The 21,107-nt window shown below is 34.0% G+C and overlaps 4 protein-coding genes across 4 annotated transcripts; 1 reads left to right on the forward strand and 3 right to left on the reverse strand.

Annotated features, from left to right (window-relative positions):
• Positions 1-897: 897 nt before the first annotated feature.
• On the reverse strand, positions 898-3,712 carry LOC111367358 (receptor-like cytosolic serine/threonine-protein kinase RBK2). The gene is made up of 6 exons (XM_022988179.1): positions 2,677-3,712; positions 2,322-2,579; positions 2,049-2,221; positions 1,825-1,904; positions 1,573-1,720; positions 898-1,470 (listed from the first exon to the last, which is right to left on the reverse strand). The coding sequence occupies exons 1-6, from the start codon at positions 3,248-3,250 to the stop codon at positions 1,165-1,167; spliced, it is 1,539 nt and encodes a 512-aa protein (XP_022843947.1). The 5' UTR covers positions 3,251-3,712; the 3' UTR covers positions 898-1,164.
• Positions 3,713-10,028: 6,316 nt separating this feature from the next.
• Positions 10,029-10,876, reverse strand: LOC111366689 (protein ALP1-like). Its single transcript, XM_022987394.1, has 2 exons — positions 10,168-10,876; positions 10,029-10,090 (listed from the first exon to the last, which is right to left on the reverse strand). The coding sequence occupies exons 1-2, from the start codon at positions 10,874-10,876 to the stop codon at positions 10,029-10,031; spliced, it is 771 nt and encodes a 256-aa protein (XP_022843162.1).
• Positions 10,877-11,232: 356 nt separating this feature from the next.
• On the reverse strand, positions 11,233-13,820 carry LOC111366690. Its single transcript, XM_022987395.1, has 3 exons — positions 13,730-13,820; positions 11,832-12,165; positions 11,233-11,727 (listed from the first exon to the last, which is right to left on the reverse strand). Exons 2-3 carry the CDS (start codon positions 12,156-12,158, stop codon positions 11,233-11,235), a joined length of 822 nt encoding a protein of 273 aa, XP_022843163.1. The 5' UTR covers positions 12,159-12,165; positions 13,730-13,820.
• A 5,157-nt stretch (positions 13,821-18,977) lies between these two features.
• On the forward strand, positions 18,978-20,905 carry LOC111366691. The gene is made up of 3 exons (XM_022987397.1): positions 18,978-19,913; positions 19,997-20,076; positions 20,140-20,905. The coding sequence occupies exons 1-3, from the start codon at positions 18,978-18,980 to the stop codon at positions 20,903-20,905; spliced, it is 1,782 nt and encodes a 593-aa protein (XP_022843165.1).
• The last annotated feature ends 202 nt before the right edge of the window (positions 20,906-21,107 follow it).

Below are 21,107 nucleotides of genomic sequence, written 5' to 3' on the forward strand. Positions count from 1 at the left end.
TGTCACGGCTAAGTTATGAGTTCAATCCGAAACGCTCGCTACCTTTTCGAAATGGGGTTATGGGCCCAAAACGGACACCAAACGCAAAAGTTACATCAATTTCTTTGAAAGCCGACCATCCAACCGTTCCATGTATGACAATACTTGTTCTTCCACATAATTTTTTCAACACCAATACATATACTTTTTTAATTCTAGTTTTCGAATGTAGTCTTTCTTTAGCACCTAATGCCTACTTTGTGGTCCAAAAGTTGTCCTTTCAGAATCAATTCTTTTCTTAATCACCAAACCTAAAAGGGATTGTATATCTCCTTCCATCTCAAAACATGTGCAGCCAACACGAGGCTTGATAAGGATTAGCCACGTTGTACAAGGATTGAATGGATCAGAATGTGTGAAATGATGACACTTTCAGCTGTTGCCTTCTTTTTTCAATAGGAAGGTTAGGAAGGTTTCAACAAGTGGGATAAAGCTTTAAGTACCTCGATCGTAGAGTACATTTGAAGTAATGAAAATCATATGCATTGATAAGAACTCGATCTATCTCATAATGTTCTAAAACTCAGCTCTCATTTTGCTTTGATATACAAGCCACCCCAACCCTTGGAACACAATACTCGACTGTCAAGGTTACAGATGTACAGGGTCGAGTGATTTCTTGATCCTCAACTAATGCCTGTGGATTCAATTCGTGACCATTCCAAAACCATCCAAGAATTTTATGTCTACCTAAGAAGTGGAAGCCTTGTAAATGATCTCTCATTAATGACTTCAAAATTGTCTTGCATCAACTGCACATGGCACCATTAAAGTATTTCTAGAACAATGAAAAATGCACATGGCCACCATAAAAATCTGGAGCCTAAAATACATCCCAGCTCCTAATTGTCAAACTAATTTCTCAAATTATTGCATCTGCACTTTAATTAGTAAAGAAATCATGTCATCCTCTGCTTCAGGGAGCACAAACAAGAAGATGCAGATCTATACAAATGAAACAGTTATGAGACTACCATTTCTATATACAAGTTCAAACTTGATGGTTCTAAGCCTAAGAACTCCCCTATTTTCGATTCCCAAAGGAGTTGAAAATCACAAAAGAAAAAAAATAATATAAAATAAATACTGGATTTTAGATATAAGTTTTTCACCGGCAGTGACTTTTCAATCGACTCCTAGCATGGCCAATGCAAAGTGACTCTTCATTTCACTCCTCGAGCGTTGTAACTGAGGGCAACAATCGATACTGTTTCCCAGCGAAATAGACTTGTTTCGTCTTAAGCAGTTGGGATCTTTTCCCCTCAGTATTGCAATGATTTCGTCCATGTTAGGCCTACGTGATTCTTCACTGTTAACGCAAGCGCTTGCTGCTTGAATCATACAAGCAATCTGATTTGAGTTCTTTTCAGTGAATTTCAGCTGTGGATCAAGCAATTTTTCAACTACTCCGTGCTGGAGTAATGGTTTTGCCTGAAAAAGATGAAGCCAGATTATTCACCTTTAAGATACAATTTGTATATTAATGAACTGCATAAAATTTGGCGACATAGTGAAATAAAAGCAATGACATACCCACAAAACTAAATTATCTTCTCCTGGTCCACTTTTTGACTCGATTGGCTTCCTGCCAGTTATTAGTTCCAAGAGGACAACGCCTAAGGCATAAACATCTGTTTTATCAGACACTTTCCCATGCTGGAAATATTCAGGAGCCAAGTACCTGTTCCCAAGGTTTATTGAGCACGAAAATTAGTTTATTCTCAGTTAGAAACATAAAAACCAATATTATGCTTCTTCTACAGTAGTTCTTGATTGAGCACATACCCAAATGTGCCTTTGACAGTCTTGCAAAGGAATGGCACTGAAGGTGCAGGAGTCCAAGTAGCCAATCCAAAATCACATAACTGCATACGTTATTACATGAATTTAAATACTGGTTAATATTTGACATAATAAACCCAATATCCCCAAGTAGTTCCACCTAATATGGTCCAAAAATCACATTTGAACCTTAAAATATTGTACAGGAAAATGAAGTTGCAACTCACCTTGGGTGACTTCTTGGAAGAAATAAGGATGTTTGAGGGCTTAATGTCCCTATGAACAACGCATCTTTCTGTTCCATTATGTAAATACCCAACTGCCTCTGCGATCCCCGTGGCGACCTTATACCTAGCTGCCCATGAAAGTGCTGGACGACCCTTCATGCTCCTCTTCTTCCCTGCACATGATCAATGCGCCCTTCACTCAAAAATTTCATTTTCATAACAAATAAAACTACATTATTAAATGAAGAAAGATCAGGAAATGAGAAATGATACCGTGCAAATATCGCTCTAAGCTTCCACCGGAAACATACTTGTAGACTAAAAACAAGCCCTCCTCAGCATCAATACAAAATCCCACAAGAGGAACTATGTATTGGTTATGCAAACTACTAGCAATCATCAATTCCCTACAAAATGCCTTTGAACACTCCTTATCTTCCTTATCCAATCGCTTAATTGCCACTGCAGTTCTCAGAAATCCCACTCTTCCTCTAAATACACAACTCAAAGCCCCTCTCCCCAAGACTCTACCTATTATTTTTCACAAAATAAGTTATTATTATTTTTAAAAATGAAAAAAAAAAAATGGAAGATCATTCGACAATTTTAAGGAAACTTCATTCAGTACCTTTTGAGAAACATTTAGTGGCAGATAGGATTTCTGAATAGCTGAATCTAATCAAAGAGTGTGCCACTGGAGATATACTCCTCTCCAATGACTCAATTCTTCTCCATTTCAACTCTCTAGACTTGGAATCAGAGAGCAATCCATTATCCAAATTCACCATTAAAACAGTGGAGGAAGGACAACTGTTGTTTACGTTCATTGACTCAAGTTCCACCTGAGAGCAGAAACTAAGCCTAAATGAGGAGTGCACTGACTGTGGTTCCTCTGCACCGCATCCACCAGATTCTGCAAGCAACCAAGCCTTATTGTGCTCCAAAATGTTTCCACCACAATTTCCCTCAACCATCTGTTCCTTGCCCGAGCTCCGGCGCCGGCGAGGTGAAATCAGACAAGCTAAACCAAAATCCCAGATCATTTTGTACAGAAAAGACTTGAATTTTACCTCGGAATCATCAGTTTCATAGGTGTCACAGTACTCATGATCCGCAGTAGTGCCCAAAATTTGTGCTTTTGAGGGGAATGGTGTATGCACAGGCTCTATGGAGTTGGTGAAACTAATTCTTGAAAAACCCATTTCGATTATAACAATGGATCTCGAAACGCAAAACGCACTGAAATCCAGGAATCAAAAAGCAATGGAAAAAGGATGAAGGTAAAAAGTTCTGCCGCAACTTTGCTTCAGAGGAGAGGAGAGAATTTACTCCTCGAGAGAGAAAAAGAGGAAGTCTTGGACAATAGGTGTGAATTATATGAATTAATAAACAGATACATATAATTGTATGGGATTGTGTAATGTGGGGAGGATTATGGTAATGTGAGAAGGTGAAAGAATGTGTATGTGTGGTAATATTTATACTCTGTAGTTAATAGGCATAAAACTAAGAACCAGATCTCTGTGTGTGTGTGTGGAGAGAGATTCTTGATGTTTATGGTGTAAGAAGACGAGAAGAACCCACGAAGTAAGTTTCATGCATACGAATCTAGGTGCAAATAATGGAATAGTGGGGGAGTAAGAAGGACAAAGGGGAAAAGGGGATGCTTGTGAATTATGTAAAGATTGATTGCATTTAAGTTAAGTTCGGATAATTTGAACATAATTATATATGGGACCATGAATAATTGTTTAGGGAAAGGAGAAGTTTGGGCGTTAATGAGGTTTTTATTTAATTAACGAATATTTAAAAAAAAAAAAAAAAAAAAAAAAAAAAACAGAGAAGAAGGATTCAATACAAAAGTTTGGTGACCATCCAATTCCATTACTTCTCATCTCCTAACAACCAGTGATGAGATCTCATTGCCTTTCATTAACCTACATTTGTGCATTGGCCCGCCCTGAAACAGCCATTTTATTGACTGATTTGCCTTTATTATTGAATTGCACCGAGTTCAATTGTAAATTCCCGTGGTTCACCTGTACATTTCAAACAATCTTTGAAAAAAAAAAAAAAAAAAAAGGCCTACAGAAGTAGCGTACTGGCCTTCCAAAATTAGACCGTGTCAACCGAGATGAGTCATCTAATCACAATGGTCCGTATAAATGAATTAAGTATTATTGTGTGTAATGAAGATTTTTTTTATAAGTTTGCTTGAGATGCATTACTAGTGAATTTAATGCCTTCCCAAAGTACCTAACAACTGAAGTCCGTCATTAATCACTTGAATAGTAGTCTCTTTAGTAGGAAATCTAAACAACCAAATTCAATTCAAAGGTTAAGAACAGCCTTATTTGGGTTTTATCTTGTTTGTTGGGATTCTTTGAAATTGAAAGCTGCAATGGCCGTTTGTGAATTGTAGGAAAGATTAGATACATTGTCATTTTTAAATTAAAATCACGTTATAATTGCACAGTCAGTATTCAACAATAAAATAAAAATATCATGGAATGCTTTATAAGTACTATAAAGTAATATTAGAATATGCATCTCTATGGAGCCAAAAGGTTGAGGACTAGTGGTACAATTTTTCCTTATGGAGCCAGTAAATGTACTCGATATTGCATTGAACTTTTCAAAGTAAACTTTATGTTACTAGTTAATGTTAAATGTACATTGCACATTATCATGGAATAATTTATAAGTATTGTAAAGTAATATTAGAATATGCGTAAATATTAATTAATTTAAAATTAGAGCTACAGCCCATCCCTCCAACCCAAATGTCCATTAGGGGAAAAACTTTAAGTAAAATATATTTTTTTATGTACGATATTTTTTTTATACTTATTAGCCCATTCTGATTTTTTTCCTAGATCCACCCCTAAATATCAAGGAATATAAATGTAACAATGGATGTTAAATTATTTATTTAATTTTCAGTTAAGTAAAACTGGATATTAATTAGCGTACATGGACGTGGATTATGAAATGCATTCTTGAATGTGAAATTTTAATAACTTATAATTAGAATTAATAGCACTGAAATGCATAAATAAAGAAGAATATTAATTAAATGAATATGAATGTTAATTAGTTGACACTTAATAATAGGACAGTCTTACATTAATAAAAGCACACAAGTGAAATAAATCTGTCAAATGTACATGTAAATTGATAATGACTAAATGGTTAAATAAATTAAATACATATTAAAAAATGAAAAGTAAGGTATTATAGAAATAATTGAATTATAGTAGGGCTAGAATAGTCCAAAAAATTATTATTAAGTAAAACTAAATATTAATTAGCATACATTGACATACATAATGAAATACATTCTTGAATATGAAATTTTCATTAACTTAGAGTTAAAACTAATAACACTGAAATGCAAAAATACAGATAAATATGAATTAAATGAATATGAATGTTAATATTAATTAATTGAGAATTAATAATAGGAAATTCATACATTAATAAAAGCCCATAGGTAAAATGAATTTGTCAAAATGTACATGTACATTGATGGTAACCAAATTATTAAATATATTAAATAAATGTTGAAAAACAAAAGATAAGGTATTATTGATTTAATTTAGTTATAGTAAGGCTATAGTCATCCAAAAATAATTCTCATTTGATGTTATATAATTTGTAATTAAGTAAAATTAGATGTTAATTAGCATTATGGGTGTCAACTTGGCTCGCTGGCTCGGGCGAGCCCTTGACTCGACCAAGGAGACACTCAAGCTGACCCATGTCACGAGCCATTTTCGGCCAGTAACGAGCCAAGCTTGAAAAATAAATAAGAAAAAACTACAAAACCTTAAAAAAAATGAGCTGTTGCCTAAAAGGCGACTATAATAATAATAATAATAATAATAATAATAATAATAATAATAATAAGAGTAAGTAACTCGGCTCACTAAGGCTCAAGTCAAAAGTTCGGGTTGAGCCTAGAGCTTCGCTCAGTTGGGACATAAAAAAGTCCGAACCATTTTTACTCGAGCCAAGTCCAAGTTTCGAGTTTCAGTTCGACTCGTTGATATCCCTAATTAGCATATATGGACGTGAATAATGAATTACATTCTTGAATGTGGAATTCTAATTAACTTATAATTAGAATTGATAACATTGAAATATATGGTTGAATATTAATTAAATGAGTAAGAATGTTAATTAATTGACATTAATGACATCACACAAGTAAAATTAATCTGTAATGTATATTGATGGTAACTAAATGATTAAATAAATTAAATGCATATTAAAAAAATAAAAATTAAGATATTATTGAAATAATTAAATTATAGTAAGGCTAGAATCATCCAAAAATTATATTAAGTAAAATTGAATGTTACTTAGCATACATTGATACATGCAAAATGAAATACATTCTTGAATGTAAAATTCTAATTAACTCATAATTAGAATTAATAACGTTGAAATGCATAAATAAAGATGAATACATGTATGTTGACGGAAATCAAATTATTAAATAAATTAAATACATGTTGAAAAATGAAAAGCAAAATATTATTGAAATAATTAAATATAGCAGAGTTAGAATCATCCAAAAAATGATTCTCACTTGATGTGTGTGTGTGTTTACATAAGACATTATTTGAACTCTCTTCAATATAATTTTATATCTTTAGATGAGATAATTCACTATTTCATGAAAGCCAACAAACTCTCAAAATTCAAGTACGCGACTCAATATCTTAAACTGGAATAGGAAAAAGAAAAACACGTAATTAAGCTCCTATTTGAATCTTATTAATTTTTATTCCATTACATTTTTTTCTTTCCTATTTTCAACCATACAATTTTTCATAAAATAATATCACGTAAATCAAAAAAAATTTCTTCTTTTTCAACTACTTTTTTTTTTTTTTTATAAAAATACTATTTTACCCAATTTCATTTCCAAAAAATGGGGCTTGTGGCAGAAATTAAGCCATGGGAGCATCAAGCGTGGGACTGGTTTGGTAGGAGGATTTAGGGTGTGAAAGGTTTCTTAATTATGTGAACATAATCAGAATTCAAAAGGGATTTGAGTCATCGTCGATGCGAGTCTTTGCACGTGTGACAAGCACGGATACCAACTATAGATTACAAAATAATTAAAATTGCACTAATTTAATGCGTTTACCTTTTCTGGTAGTAGACACTTAACGTACAATACTTATTGTCAGTGGCAATTTATTAAGCATAAAGTTCTTGAAATAGTGTTTTAGCTTCAACAAGAATGCAGTTTTATATTTGAATTTTTCTTTAAGTACAGGGAATTTTTAAAGGAACCTGCTGTGGCACAATCTTCTCTGTCGGTTTTTTTTTTTCATCTGTCAATACTGTTTCTACGCGTGTTGCCTGTGAAAAAATCCTGTAAAGAATCCATGTACCGGCTGTACGTGTAGCAGAATTCTTTTAATTTTAATCTTCTATGTATCATACATGTAGTCGATGAGAGATTCACATGAGCTCATTAAATATGTATATACCCTTTTGAAGTACTCGATATGAAAATTGAGGCTAGAGTCCATGAGCCAAGCCAATCACCAATGCTTGGCCAAGAACTCCTCCAAGCAAAGAGGTCATAGGACATTTAAGGTTATAGCACACGCAGGTTATACCCACGAATCATACTACTACTACTTTTGTAAACATGACATAGGCTCGATTCAAATTTATTATAAAAAAAAAAAATTATTTGTCTGTTCAATGATATTTATGATTCTCGTTAAAGTATTGCAATTCTTCAAACATGGCACCTTCCATCTCTCGAATGGTTGAATAGTTTGGTGTATACACTTGCGCTAATTGAACGATATTTCTCACTTTATCCATGTTTAAGCATGTGCATCGACTACAACTTTGCCTAAATAGATGCGCACCGACTATAACTTTAACTTTGCCCACTTTTATACTTCCACACTGAAAATCATTAATCCCAAACATACATAACATTTATGGTCATGTAAAAACTAATCTCATCTCTCTCTAATTTGTCATGTGAAATTAATCTCATTTCTCTAATCTTAAATTAGGAAGAGTCCCAAGTGGAACGATGACAAAAAATGGGCAGTTTTGCATGATTTGCCAGTTGCCCACCAAATTACTAATTAATTATTTGCTAAAATAAATTAGAATGTCTGTTGGCAAATATTGTGATTTTCTGTTTTGGACAGCACTCGTGTCGTCGATCTTTGTTCCGTTTTCATGGCTCACCTAATGACATGAAACCTTGTTTAATTATTTATTTAATAAATTTTAATATTAGGTTGTTTACTTAACTAAGGTTTTCAAGTTGTTTAAAAATTATTAAGAAAATTATAATTACCTATGCAAGAAATTATAAAATCAAAAAACTTGAATTCAAATCTATTGCCTGGTAAGATTTTGCTCTAATCACTCGAGCTAGCACTGATCCAACTTATTAAGAGGGTGTTTGGGAGATATTTTTATGTAAAAATGTATTTTTAAATAGTAAATTAATGGGAAATGTGTGGTTGAAAAATAAGGAAATTTTTTTTATTTACGTGTAATATTATTTTAATAAAGAATGTGTGGTTGAAAAGAAAAGAGAGAAAAATGCATTTTAAAAAAAATTGGTATCAAACGGGGCCTAAAATTAACAATGCGTAATAAAAAAAAAGGGCCCGGTTAATATATATATATATAGAGATCCTTTGACTTCATAACCTGGAAATCGACGCTATATTCCTTCTGCTTCCCTTCTTGGGGAACAGAAACCTCAAACACATTAATTTTATTTAATTTGTGTCAGCTAGGTTTGATACAGCCTCATTTTCTGGTGGGTCGGGTTTGGATTGGATCGAGCCAGTTATGGTGCTATTTTCATTTTATTTTATTAATGTGTACAAACGATCATTATTTTTTAATTATTGAAAAGTAGTAAGCTTGGCCTCGAGGAAATGAAGAAAGAACAGAAACTATTTTGTAAAATACTTCGTATTTATGTTTTCTTGACTACTTTTCAAAAACACCTTAGGGCCTGTTCTCTTTGTGTTTCGGTTTTGTGTTTTGAGTTTTGAAATCATTTTGAGTTTTGTGTTTTGAGTGCCTGTTTTGAAATTGCTGAAAATACGTTCTCTTTGTCATTTTGGAAAACTGTTTCTGAAAACATAAAACTGAAAAACGCGTTTACTTTGAAATTTTGAGAAATTTTTTTTAATAATATTTTATTCAAAAAATCTGATTATTCAACAAATGTGAATAGTTTAATGCTAATATAATATTAAATATAGTATTAGTTGAACTTTATGTAATTAATTCATGTTAGCCGTTGAATTTTATTTCCATTTTAAACTAGTAACCAACTTCAATTTTAGCCCAACAATTTACTTTAAGCTTTCCCGAATATGCACTCTTTCAAAATAATTCACTTGTTTACCAGAAGACAACATTTAACACAGTTCAAATCATGAGAAAGCACTAGAATAATTCAAAATCCTGAATACGAATAATTCAATAGATATTTTTCGAAGTTTATGTGTCATTACAAAACAAGTAGACACTAACAAAATATAAACTACATCCACGAAATCATATACGACGTCTTGAATAGTCATTCCACATTTGTGTAGCAATTTGATCCCTAACTTGTCCCATTTGAGCTGTTTGACTAGCATCAAAATTTATGACTTCTTGATCTTGACTTGACTCCGGGATATCTTGAAACACCATATTCTCCTCCGAATACTGTACGAACAACTTATCTAAAGCGTGCTCCTGACATATAAAGTTGTTTACTGCGCAACATGCAGTATGAATTTGTCTTTGCCTACTAAGTGGATAATTGGTAATCAACTTGAAAATAGGAAATCTTGTTTTTAAAACTCCAATGCAAAGTTCAATAATGTTACGGCATGAAGAGTGTCCATAATTGAACAATTCTTCCTTTCCACGTAGCTTTCTCCGTCCAACATAGTTACGCAGATGATATCTATGACCTCAATAGGGGGCAAGAAATCTTGATATGTTTGGATATCCAGAATCAACAAGGTAAAATTGATCTGCAAAATGAAAAAAAGGCTTACATAGTGTGACTGTAAATAAATTCGCAATAATTATTTGAAGTATAAGAATATACCTCCTCGTGGCATTGGAAAATTGTTTGAGCTCCTTGTGACAGCGTCAACAAATACTCGTGAATCATTAGCAGTACCTTCCCAACCAGAATACACAAATGTGAATTTCATATCAAAATCACATGTCAACATCACATTTTGTGTTACATTAGTTTTCCTTCCTCGAAAAGATATTTGTCTCGATGCAGGAGCCCAAGCAGCAACATGTGTTCCATCTATTGCACCTATACAATTTTTAAAGAAAGGATATTTCTGCAAAATTCGCTCATGCACAATGTCTTGATTTGTCGGACGTACTAGTTCAATGCCAAATGAACAAACAGCCCTGACAACTCGTTTAAACCATTTGTGTAACCTATCACCAATTATACTGTATCGTGTAGTGTGCCCTACAATCATCAAAAACATAGCAACACCCTCCTCAACACTCACTTTTTTCCCATCATACAGCAACCCTTTTTCTTTTAAAGTATCACAAAAATTCATAAAAACGTGTTTCTGCATACGAAAATTACGATAACACACTTCCGGATGTCTATTCAAAATTTCGAGCACGTACATTTTTCCCATAAGCAATGATTTTCTACAAGGTATCCTACCAATGGTACTTCCTTTGTGTGCAACAAAGCAATGAAGCATCATGAAATCTCCAAAATTTCCTTCCGAATCATCCATATTTAACAAATCATCATCACTTGATTCACTGGCCATACTGTGAACAAAATATAACCATAGTCATTAATGTAGTATTTCAACAATAGTCACACATTCAACATCACAAATTAAAACAACACGTTAACGTAGTATTTCAACATTCAACATCACAAATTAGAACATTCAACATCACAAATTAGAACATTCAACATCACAAATTAGAACATTCAACATCACAAATTAGAACATTCAACATCACAAATTAGAACATTCAACATCACAAATTAGAACATTCAACATCACAAATTAGAACATTCAACATCACAAATTAGAACAACAATAGTCACACTTTAACGTAGTATTTCAACATCACAAATTAGAACAACACGTTACTAGAAAAATTAAAACAACAGTCACATCAAAGTAGTTCCAAGATAGGTCCTCTCCTTGCTTCTGGCATCTTCACAAATGACACCCTCTTCAACATCTGACTGATTACTTGATTTTCCTTGAATCTTTGCAAGCTTTTCTTTCAGATAAAGTGTTCTAAGTTCAGTTTCTTCATTCCTCATACTAACTGTAGATGACCATTGTGCCATGCATGCCTCAAGTTTATCACTTTTACTGATCTTAGGTTCCTTACGTCGTCGTTCACCTGATGTACCAATTTCGTTACGTCGACGAGTATCAGAAACCACATCGACTTCATCATCATTCTCTGCATGTACATGCACTCCCCTATTCAAAAAATCATCTTCTAGTTGCCTTTCTTCCTCTGATGTGTTTGGAAGCTGAGTGGAGGCTTTGCATAATCCTCCAGTAGCTGTAGTCCCACTAAATATCTCCCCAAGAGTGTGGTAGTGCTTACATCCTTCCCTCTTGAACATCTTGTAATCCGACCTATTAATCTGCCATTGGAAAAGAAGTCACATTGTCAAAGTGTTGAACATAAAAAAATAAATTTGATAAGAAAAAAATAATGACGAAAATATTCTTTAATAAATACATGTACCGTATAAAAGTGTTGCCAAACTTCCTCAGCAGCATTAACTTTGTTGGTATTTGGATCCCATGTAACCCCTGTATGTCCCAAAAGTTCAGAGAACATGCGATGAATCTTACGTAAGCGGTTCCACTTTCCCTTTAATCTATCTATCCCGTAATCCATTTTTGTTGAAGCTATCATGTTTTCATTGATCCTGCCCCATTCGTCTTTCGTGAATGTTGAACATTGCAATACATTTGATTTCACTTTCTCATAAAGAATTTCGATGAAAGTGTGTTCATTCTCGTCCGACCATGACATTGGTTCCTTATTCCTAACTCTGTGACCACCCATGTAGGAGCTATATTTATATACATCAAATTATTAGGAAATAAGTAGAGTATTACATTTATTACAATTTTAGAAAATTGCAATAGTAAGTAAAATATAAAACAATGGTCTCCCTACTATATCCAGTAGATGATATACACATAGGGATTAGGCTATTTAAGTTCAGCTTTAATTAACTCCAGGATATTAGGGAACATTCTAATTGATTTCAGATTGATAAATGGGTTTCCTTTCAATTATTAGTTAATACCAAAGCATGGAAAGTCTTCTTATTGTACTTATTAGCTTAAACAAGAACGTAATCGAAATACAACTGGCCTTATAATTTTTTTAATGTGCAAGTATAATTGCCTATGCTTTTGTTTTAATTGCCTTCATTATGATTCTTCGGCTATTTGTCTATAAGTTTTTTAACAGACTATAAACTCCAAGAGTTTGTTTAGTATAAGTGATGAGATTATTCTGATTTCTGATTTAAGAAGCTGCAAATTGTTAGTTAATTTGACATTATGACTACTCTGTAGTTTTGAACATATATAAAAACATGTGCATGAATTTTATGTAAGTTGTATTTGCTATTATGGTTATGAGGCATGCTATTTTCGAGGACAATCAGGAATTCAGATAAATTTGCGATTGTACTACATGTACTATTTGATAGTCATTATAACTAAGTTGATAATATAAATTCAAACCAAAAGCCTCTCTCTCATTGTAAGCAAGAAGGCCAGAAAGCTAGAATAATCAAAAAGTTCATCACATAAGTATGAAACTGTAAAATTCTCAATATGGAAAGAAAACGAAAAAGTTGAAATTTCAGTTGACTGAGGAGTTCATTACACGAAAATGAGGATTGATAATGAATCTATTTCTTGATCCCTACAAGAATTTTTATCTTGCCCTCACGCACTATCCCTGCTCTACATTACAAAAGCTGCTTCCGAAGCACAGATAAACCATTTCCCAGATAAATTCAAGAATTCAGATAAATAGGAATTCAGTAATAAATTTCATGATCACAAAACACATAATAATTTCAGCACCAAATTAAATTCCCAGGAATGCAAGTTACAGAGTGCAGACCCTGCCACTTCCTGTAACTCATCTATTGCCAATCTACTTACAGATTTTACTCCTTCAAACTTCTTCTTCATAAAAAGTATTAGAAGCAATTACATATTCTAGATAAAAAGATTCATGAATGGCTCCCAAACCTTTCAGTCGTTTCACAATCAGAATATAAATCCCAGAATACAAAGATTCAAGTTCATAAATTACAAACAAGCATGTAAATGAACACTCTCAGATTCATAAGACCAAAATAAACTCAACCTACATAGGAATTTCATCAAACACTATTAAGACGTGTGAAGGGGTGTGAAGGGTTATCATATGATTCATATAAATAAAAATGGTTCTAATATTCTCGAACAAACTGATTCGGCTGTTCTGCGACATCCAAACCAAGCAACTATTCTAACATAATTTCAATTACAGAGGAGTAGCGAAAAACCCTAATCTTACAAGAATAAATCAAACTAACAGATTGATTAAAGAAGCAGGACTCTTCATACCTGATTTAGGTGAGGGATATCTTGGAAAATGGTTTTGGAACCGTGAAATTGAGAGAAAGGATGCTTCTCTTCACTGTCGATTTTCTCTATTTGACGGTGACGCTCGAGATCTTCACGGGAGCTGCCGAAGAGAGTGGAGCGGTGTGAACCCTAGAGCATACGCGAGAGAGAGAGACAGAGAAGATACGCGAGAGAGAGAGGCAGAGAAGATACAGACAGAGAAGATATGCGAGAGAGAGAGAGAAGTGGTTTGATTTTTAATTGGGTTGTTTCGCGTGTTTTGAGTTGTTATGTTGTTTTGTACTCAAAACACTCAAAATGACTTTTTCAGCATTTTCTGTTTTCTTTGCAATCTTTTTTTTTGTTTTGCAAAATTCATTTTCGAAAATGAGAAGAAGAACGCGTTTTCACCGTTTTGAAAAATCGAAAACAGAAAACGACTTGAAAACGACAAAGAGAACAGGCCCTTAAGTTTTTCCCCTTTCGGTGGCCCTTGCCGCCTTCCTTAACAAACCATAGAGCCTCTTTTCGGGGGAATCCAAAAAAGTGCTTATTTCAAGCAAGCAATCCTGCTACTTGCTTTCGTTGAAGCATAGTATCACATTACAAATTAAAAACTGAAACTAACCTTCCTTCAAACTTCAAAATTTTTAATGTAATCAACTTGCTTAAATCTTTAATTACTTGCTTAAATTTAGAAAAAAAAAATACACTATTTATCACTTTTGGACGCACAAAATATATGTATTTGAATGAGTATGATGTAGACATTTCAATAACTTGACAAGGACAATAAAGTCAATTAATCAGCTTAAAGCACATAAATTTATTATGAAAAAAGTTAAGAATTAAGGAAAATAATAGGCAATCATCTTTTTTTTCCTTGAAGAATTTTAGACTTATTTTATTAATTTTTTTAAAAAATACAACCTCGATCATGAACTTGCCTCAATTCGACTCGACTCATGAACAAATTTGTGAATTATAATTTTTCGAAGAGCCCGTGGACTAACTATATATGTGGTCCAAAAAATTAAAAGTAGGATATCCATTCCAATGCATGGTTTGGGAATCTCATGGCGATCCATTTCTATTTTGGCATTTTCACAAAAGTCCTCGTGCACATGGAGTAGGGGACTATAATGAAACCAGAATTTTGATAATGTGGTTTGATGCGTTTCTCAAATATGATTACAATCTAAAAGAGCCATGTGAGAAGCAGAGAATCATTTTGAGTGTTTGACTTTTTCTTTTTTTGGGTAAAAGCTGCTCAAACAATTTTGGGCATTTTGTGGGTGGTTTTTTTTTTTTTTTTTTCCGAAGATATATTAATTATAGAAATCGGATAAAATGGAATTTCACAAAATTTTGGACTGTTACCAGAGTTTCGAGTTACCAACTCACCACCTTATTTGTATAATAGTGAAGCCACCTGCATTTGGAATAAAGAAAAATGAAAAAGCAAGGATAAAGAGTCGTGCTGAGAATATTTTAAAGAAAAAGCATTAAACAACCATTTTGTTTGTTTATTGGCTTTTTTTTTTTTCCCCCTACTTTTTTAATTGACACGGGGAATAATTCTTTATGAAAGTGCAAGAAGCGATATTCCAAATTTGATCTTGTAATAATGCCATGCTTTATATTCTTCCATTATTAGATACATTAAGAGGGTTTAAGTTTAAAAAAATATAAGATTTGATTATCAATAGTCAAATTTAATTGACAATGAATTTGTAAAATAAGATCATAAAAACTATCATGCTACATGAATATTGAGTGAAGAAGTCAGAATTTTTAATTTGGAAGACCTATTACGATTGATAATCGATGGCGTAAAGATAATCGACAAAGAGAGCGACATTTGGAGAAAATAAAGCTATATATTTTGTTCAAAAACTTTGTTAAAGAACGTAAGAGTAATGAACAAATAAGGTTAAGCATAGTGTTTTGTATAAATGTAAATGGTACTTAAGGTTCAGAACTGAAAATTCTAATTTTAAAGGTTGTGACAAATTTTCCAAGTGCTAAAGGTTTTGACTAATTGTACAAATTTTTCAAAAGTGAAAATACGATTGTGGGTGTGAGAATTTGAACTCTTGCCAAAATTATAGAAAAAAAAAAAAAAAAACAATAAAGCATTTACTACCAGGCTGCAGAAATGCAACTAAAGATCCGTTTGATTGTAAAAAATAAAATTTGGATTTAAAGAAAACGAATTTCGAGGAATTGAGTTGCCTAAAACTTGTTTTAAGGGGAATTGTCAATAATGTGTTTGAATGGTATAATTTTTCACCCAAAAAATTTTAAAATTTTCTATCTTTTGGTGTTTCGTTTGGCTTTATTTGTGAAAATTGTCAATTAAAGGGATAAAATTTGTTACAATTGTGAATAAAACTTGTTCAAAAAAAAATGCTGAAAAATCAATTCCCACGAAAACCAAAGAAAAACCAATCCCTTCAAAACATGAAAAATGGGTCACATGGGGGATAATATGGAAAATTTTGCCCATCAAACACACAATTTGGGTGGAATTCCATTTTGGGAAAATTACCTACAAACCAACATTTAAAGATTAATTTTCAAAAAACAAGAGATTAAGTTTCATTTTCAACAATCAGGTGTTAATTAAATTTTAATAATTAAAGCGAATAAAAATATAATTACAAAATTAAATATACACATTCATCCCACCAAACCTATACCCAACTACCCACACTAAAACCCTAATATCTTCATCCATTCCCATTCCCATTCCCAATTTCCCTATTCTCTCTCTATCCCGCATTTGTTCTCTCTAGCCAATGTCGGAAGCACAGTCATCACCACATCACCAGCACCACCTCGCCAACATTACACTAAATAACCTCACCATCTCTACCACACCACTTCTCTCTCTATCCCGCCTCTCCTCTCTCTAACATACAGTCAACAAACTAACATATACAAGCACACATAAGTATATAAAAACTTGCAGATCCTCGTCGATGTCTTCGATCAGTGCCTCACCATTTCGTCCACCGATGCCATTTGTCCCATCAGCATTTTCGCCTCCCACGTTGACCGTCGATACCCGGCCATTCCTCCGGTGTCTGACGTAGTAGTGGATACGAAACTTCGGTGCTTCTTAGACAAGGGAGAGGACTCTAAATGTACTTCTAGCACTGTTCCTATACTAGGTCTCTTCACATGAAGCATAAAATCTACAGAACTATTGGAATTCACCATTTCAAGATGGTAGGCGGTGCTGCAACGTTTTGTGAGTGACGACATTGCCACCGTGGCCGAGGACGAGTGTGGTTGCTACTGGTTCTGATTTGCTACTTCTGCCTGTGTTGCTGATGTAGGTGGTGTTGGTGAGGTTGTGGAGTGGTGTATTGTTATGTGTTTTTAGTGGTGGTTTCTGGGTATGGTTATGGTCCTTGTGGCTGTGGTGGTTTTCGGTGGTGATCGTGTTAGCGGTGAAGATGTTGGTTATGTTGGTGAGATGGTGGGTTGGGTGTTGTTGGTGTGTTTGTTGGTGGTGATCATGGTAGTTTCTAGCAACAATGGAGGTGCTCGTGTTGGCAGTGGCGATGTAGGGGGTGTTGGTGGTAATGTTGTGGCGTTGGCGACAACGGTGGTGGTGAGAACGAGGTGAGGTGGTCACAAGTGGTTGTTGTGGTAGCGGCGGTGCGATAGTGTTGGTGATGGTGGTATGTGACCCACCATTTGACAAATGTGACCATCTATTTAGTTATCTGTAACCTACAATTTAATTGTGTCATAAAAATTTAATAATCTATGGCTAATTAATTTGACAATATGTGACCGACAAATAAATTGTGACCTATAAGTTTTTGATTTATGATCGATAAATAATTTGTGACCAATACTTATACATATGTGACCATTAATTTCAAAATTGTGACATTGCGACCTATACCTTTGCATTTGTGACCATTAATTGCAAAATTGTGACCTTAACAATAGTTGAAATTGTCACCAAAGAAGTCGTCGAAGCCGTCACCGGAGAAGTCGTAGGAGGTGGGATTGGGTGGAGAGAGAAAGAAAGGGTTTGATGTAATGGGTGTGGATTGGAGGTAGGGTGGGATGAGTATATTAATTATGTTATATTATAATTAAATATTTAATAAATTTAAGAGGCATTTTCAAGAATGTCCAATTATAAGGGTTGGAGTTGAAAAGTGTACTTTTTTTATAATCCTCGCAAAAAGTCCAATTTTTAGATCAAAATGTCTACTTTACCCTCATAAAAAGATTAATCAATTTTATATCAATTTGGCACAATTTTTAAGAAGAGCAAATAACTTCCACAAGAAGCCACAATAATGTTGCTATTACCTAGGTGAGTCCACTTGCTTACATTTTTAATTATATTTTAATCAATTATTCTAGAATAAATGAAGAAAAAGCAAAAATTCCATTAACATATACGAAAAAATATATGATTCCAACTTCAAAGAAATCATTTTAAGAAATTTACTGTAGTAGAAATTTGAAGCTGATTAGGCTTTCGTCATTTGTTGGTAGAAGGTATGTTTTTTTTGAACTTTCATTTTTTTGATAAGTTTTATTTAGTAGTTGTTGTTATATATGTTCAAATCTCAATTTTTTGATAAGGTATTTTTTCCTTTCAATGGACGAAATTATTCTGAGTATATATTTTTTGTACCATTCATCTTTAATAACTTAGTTAGATAATATACTTCTGTATTTAGAATATCATTTATGGTTGAATAAATTCTTACAAAAATGGTGGTTGAAGTTGAAGAAGATGATAAATGCATAAAATCCCGTCATTTCATTCTCGACATTTTATAAATGTCGATAATGATAGTATAAATATCATTCACGACATTTATAAATGTCGAGAATGATATTTATACTATCATTCTCGACACTGTCAAATGTTGACAATAACATTAAAAATTTGAGTAAGTTGGAAAAATTTCGTGTATAGCGATTCACATATTGCATGCAGGTAGCATTTTCGTTTTCGATTTTCATTAGTGGTCGACAATATTGTTGTTTATGACATGTAGATATGGGAGATGTTAAGAGATTTTTTGTCTCGTATGGTGGTAGATTCGTCAACATAGACGACGGGTGAAAGTGGTTAGGGAACCGAACAACATCAATTGTTGTTCGACATGATATTACATATGAAGAGCTTGTACATAAATTATTCGAGAAGCTGAATGTTGATAGAATGAAGTTCCGAATTCAATTGAAATTTACAGTTTCGAACATGAATATACCCCTTGCTAATGTAGCCGACGATGAGGATTTGCAATGGTTTATGTTTGTTCACACAGAAGCGGCGTTGTATGTAATTGCAGATGAATATAATGCTGGAGAGCATGAACTGCATGTCGAAGTTGAGCATTTGTTACCAATAGAAGATGCATTGTGTGGACGCGATGAAATCGGTATGTGCGAACTACAAGAGCCACAAACGATTAATAATATGGATGAAAGTTTAGGTGAAGGCAATTTGTTTATTCGAAATGCAATTGAGTCGATTGATGAAGAGGATATTGTGGAGAATCAGATATTCTTTAGCAAACAACAGTTCCACACTAGGTTTCAACTTAAGGCTTTGAAAGAGAAGTTTCATTTCAAGGTTAAAAAGTCGAATCCTAGATCTCTTATTGTGTGTTGTGTCGATACTACATGTCATTGGCTAGTACGAGCTTCTAAGACAAAAACTTCAAAAATATTTACAATTCGAGAGTACATACCTGAGCACACATGTTCTCTAGACGTTCGACGAAATGTAAAAATTCACGCAACGAGTGCAGTAATTGGGCATCACATAATGCGAAGGTTGGATGATGCAAACCAATCATACGTTCCTGCGAGTATTATTGGGGATATGGAACGTGAGTTTGGTGTACAGATTACCTACAACAAAGCGTGGAGGGCTAAAGAGAAGGGACTTCGATTTCTTCGTGGTACACCCGAAGAAAGTTTCCAGAAATTGCCATCATATTGTCACATGTTAATCGAGAAAAATTCAGGAACTATTGCACACATTGAACTCGACTCGAATAATAGGTTCTTGTACTTCTTCTTAGCGTTCGGGCCTAGTATACGTGATTTTCGAGAATACATGAGGCCAGTAATTTGTGTTGATGGAAGTCATTTGAATGGCCAATATAAGGGAACACTACTAGTAGCTGCAGTGCAAACCTACAAATATATCCTCTTGCGTGGAGTGTTGTCGATGGAAAAACAAATGCATCGTGGTATTGGTTCTTTGCAAAGTTGAAAGATGTCGTTGATGATTCAAACCAGCTAGTGTCTATGTCAGACAGGTTGAAGAGTATTAAGCGGGCAATTACGAGGTTGTTCCCACTTTCTCACCACGGTGTCTGCATCTAGCATATCGAGAAAAATCTTATTGCTAGGTATAGCAGTAGTAATGCCATCATCTTATTCAAGCGGGCAGTGCTAGCATACCGCGTATCGGAATTTGATCAGTTCATGACACAGATAAGAACCATTCAACCGTCAATGGCATCTTACTTGGAACGTGCCGGTATATCCACCTGGTCACGAGCATATTTTGTTGGTAATCAGTACAACGTTATGATAAATAACATTGCGGAGTCACTGAATTCAGTCCTAAGGCGACAAAGAAGTTTCCCTATAACCTCGTTGATCGAAAATATTACGTCATTGATGCAACGATGGTTCTACGAGAGAAAAAGTGCATCCACGAAATGTAGTACGACTGTGACACCAAAAATTGATAATGAATTGAGAAAATCATTCGACACCATTGCAACTTTACCAGTACGAAATTTGGACGAACTCGTTTTTAAGGTAGGTATAGCTACCGAACTTTGTACTGTCGACCTTATAGGTAACACATGTTCATGTCGAGAGTTTCAGATGCGACAAATCTCATGTTCACATGCATCCCGAGCTACTTGCGCAAAAGAAAAATCATTGTATGATTTGTACTCCCCTTACTACACCACAGAATATTGGCAAGCTGCGTGCAACGAAGTTCTTCACCCCGTTGGCCGAGAGTCAGATTGGGTTGTTCCTCAATCTATTCGTTCCGTCGAAGTTTTGTCCCCGAATATATGTAGAGCACCAGGTCGACCTCCTACCCAACGTCAACGGTCAAGAACTGAAAGGTCGACGTTGAGACGAAAATGGGGCTGATGTGGGGGTTCTGGACATAACAGACAAACATGTCAGAATTCGACATCTTTAACTGACACGTATACTTGAATGACATTGTGTATTCCGATCGTCAAATGCCCTGATAACATGAATTATCAATATTTTGAATTTTTTTCTTTTGTATTACTTGCTTTCTACCTCTTGTTTTAAATGTTATTGAATATATTTTTTACTTCTACTT

This window comes from Olea europaea, chromosome 18 (assembly GCF_002742605.1).
Source record: "Olea europaea var. sylvestris chromosome 18, O_europaea_v1, whole genome shotgun sequence".
NCBI lineage: Eukaryota > Viridiplantae > Streptophyta > Magnoliopsida > Lamiales > Oleaceae > Olea > Olea europaea.

Coding starts and splice junctions, on each gene's coding strand:
- LOC111366691 (XM_022987397.1), top strand. CDS start 18,978: ATGAATATACCCCTTGCTAATGTAGCCGACGATGAGGATTTGCAATGG. Junction 19,914..19,996: donor GAACACTACTAGTAGCTGCA/GTGCAAACCTAC, acceptor TTCTTTGCAAAG/TTGAAAGATGTCGTTGATGA. Junction 20,077..20,139: donor ATTAAGCGGGCAATTACGAG/GTTGTTCCCACT, acceptor TCTTATTGCTAG/GTATAGCAGTAGTAATGCCA.
- LOC111366689 (XM_022987394.1), bottom strand. CDS start 10,876: ATGGCCAGTGAATCAAGTGATGATGATTTGTTAAATATGGATGATTCG. Junction 10,091..10,167: donor TTTTCCAATGCCACGAGGAG/GTATATTCTTAT, acceptor TTCATTTTGCAG/ATCAATTTTACCTTGTTGAT.
- LOC111366690 (XM_022987395.1), bottom strand. CDS start 12,158: ATGGGTGGTCACAGAGTTAGGAATAAGGAACCAATGTCATGGTCGGAC. Junction 11,728..11,831: donor TTTGGCAACACTTTTATACG/GTACATGTATTT, acceptor TTCCAATGGCAG/ATTAATAGGTCGGATTACAA.
- LOC111367358 (XM_022988179.1), bottom strand. CDS start 3,250: ATGGGTTTTTCAAGAATTAGTTTCACCAACTCCATAGAGCCTGTGCAT. Junction 2,580..2,676: donor CACTAAATGTTTCTCAAAAG/GTACTGAATGAA, acceptor GAAAAATAATAG/GTAGAGTCTTGGGGAGAGGG. Junction 1,471..1,572: donor AAGATAATTTAGTTTTGTGG/GTATGTCATTGC, acceptor CATCTTTTTCAG/GCAAAACCATTACTCCAGCA.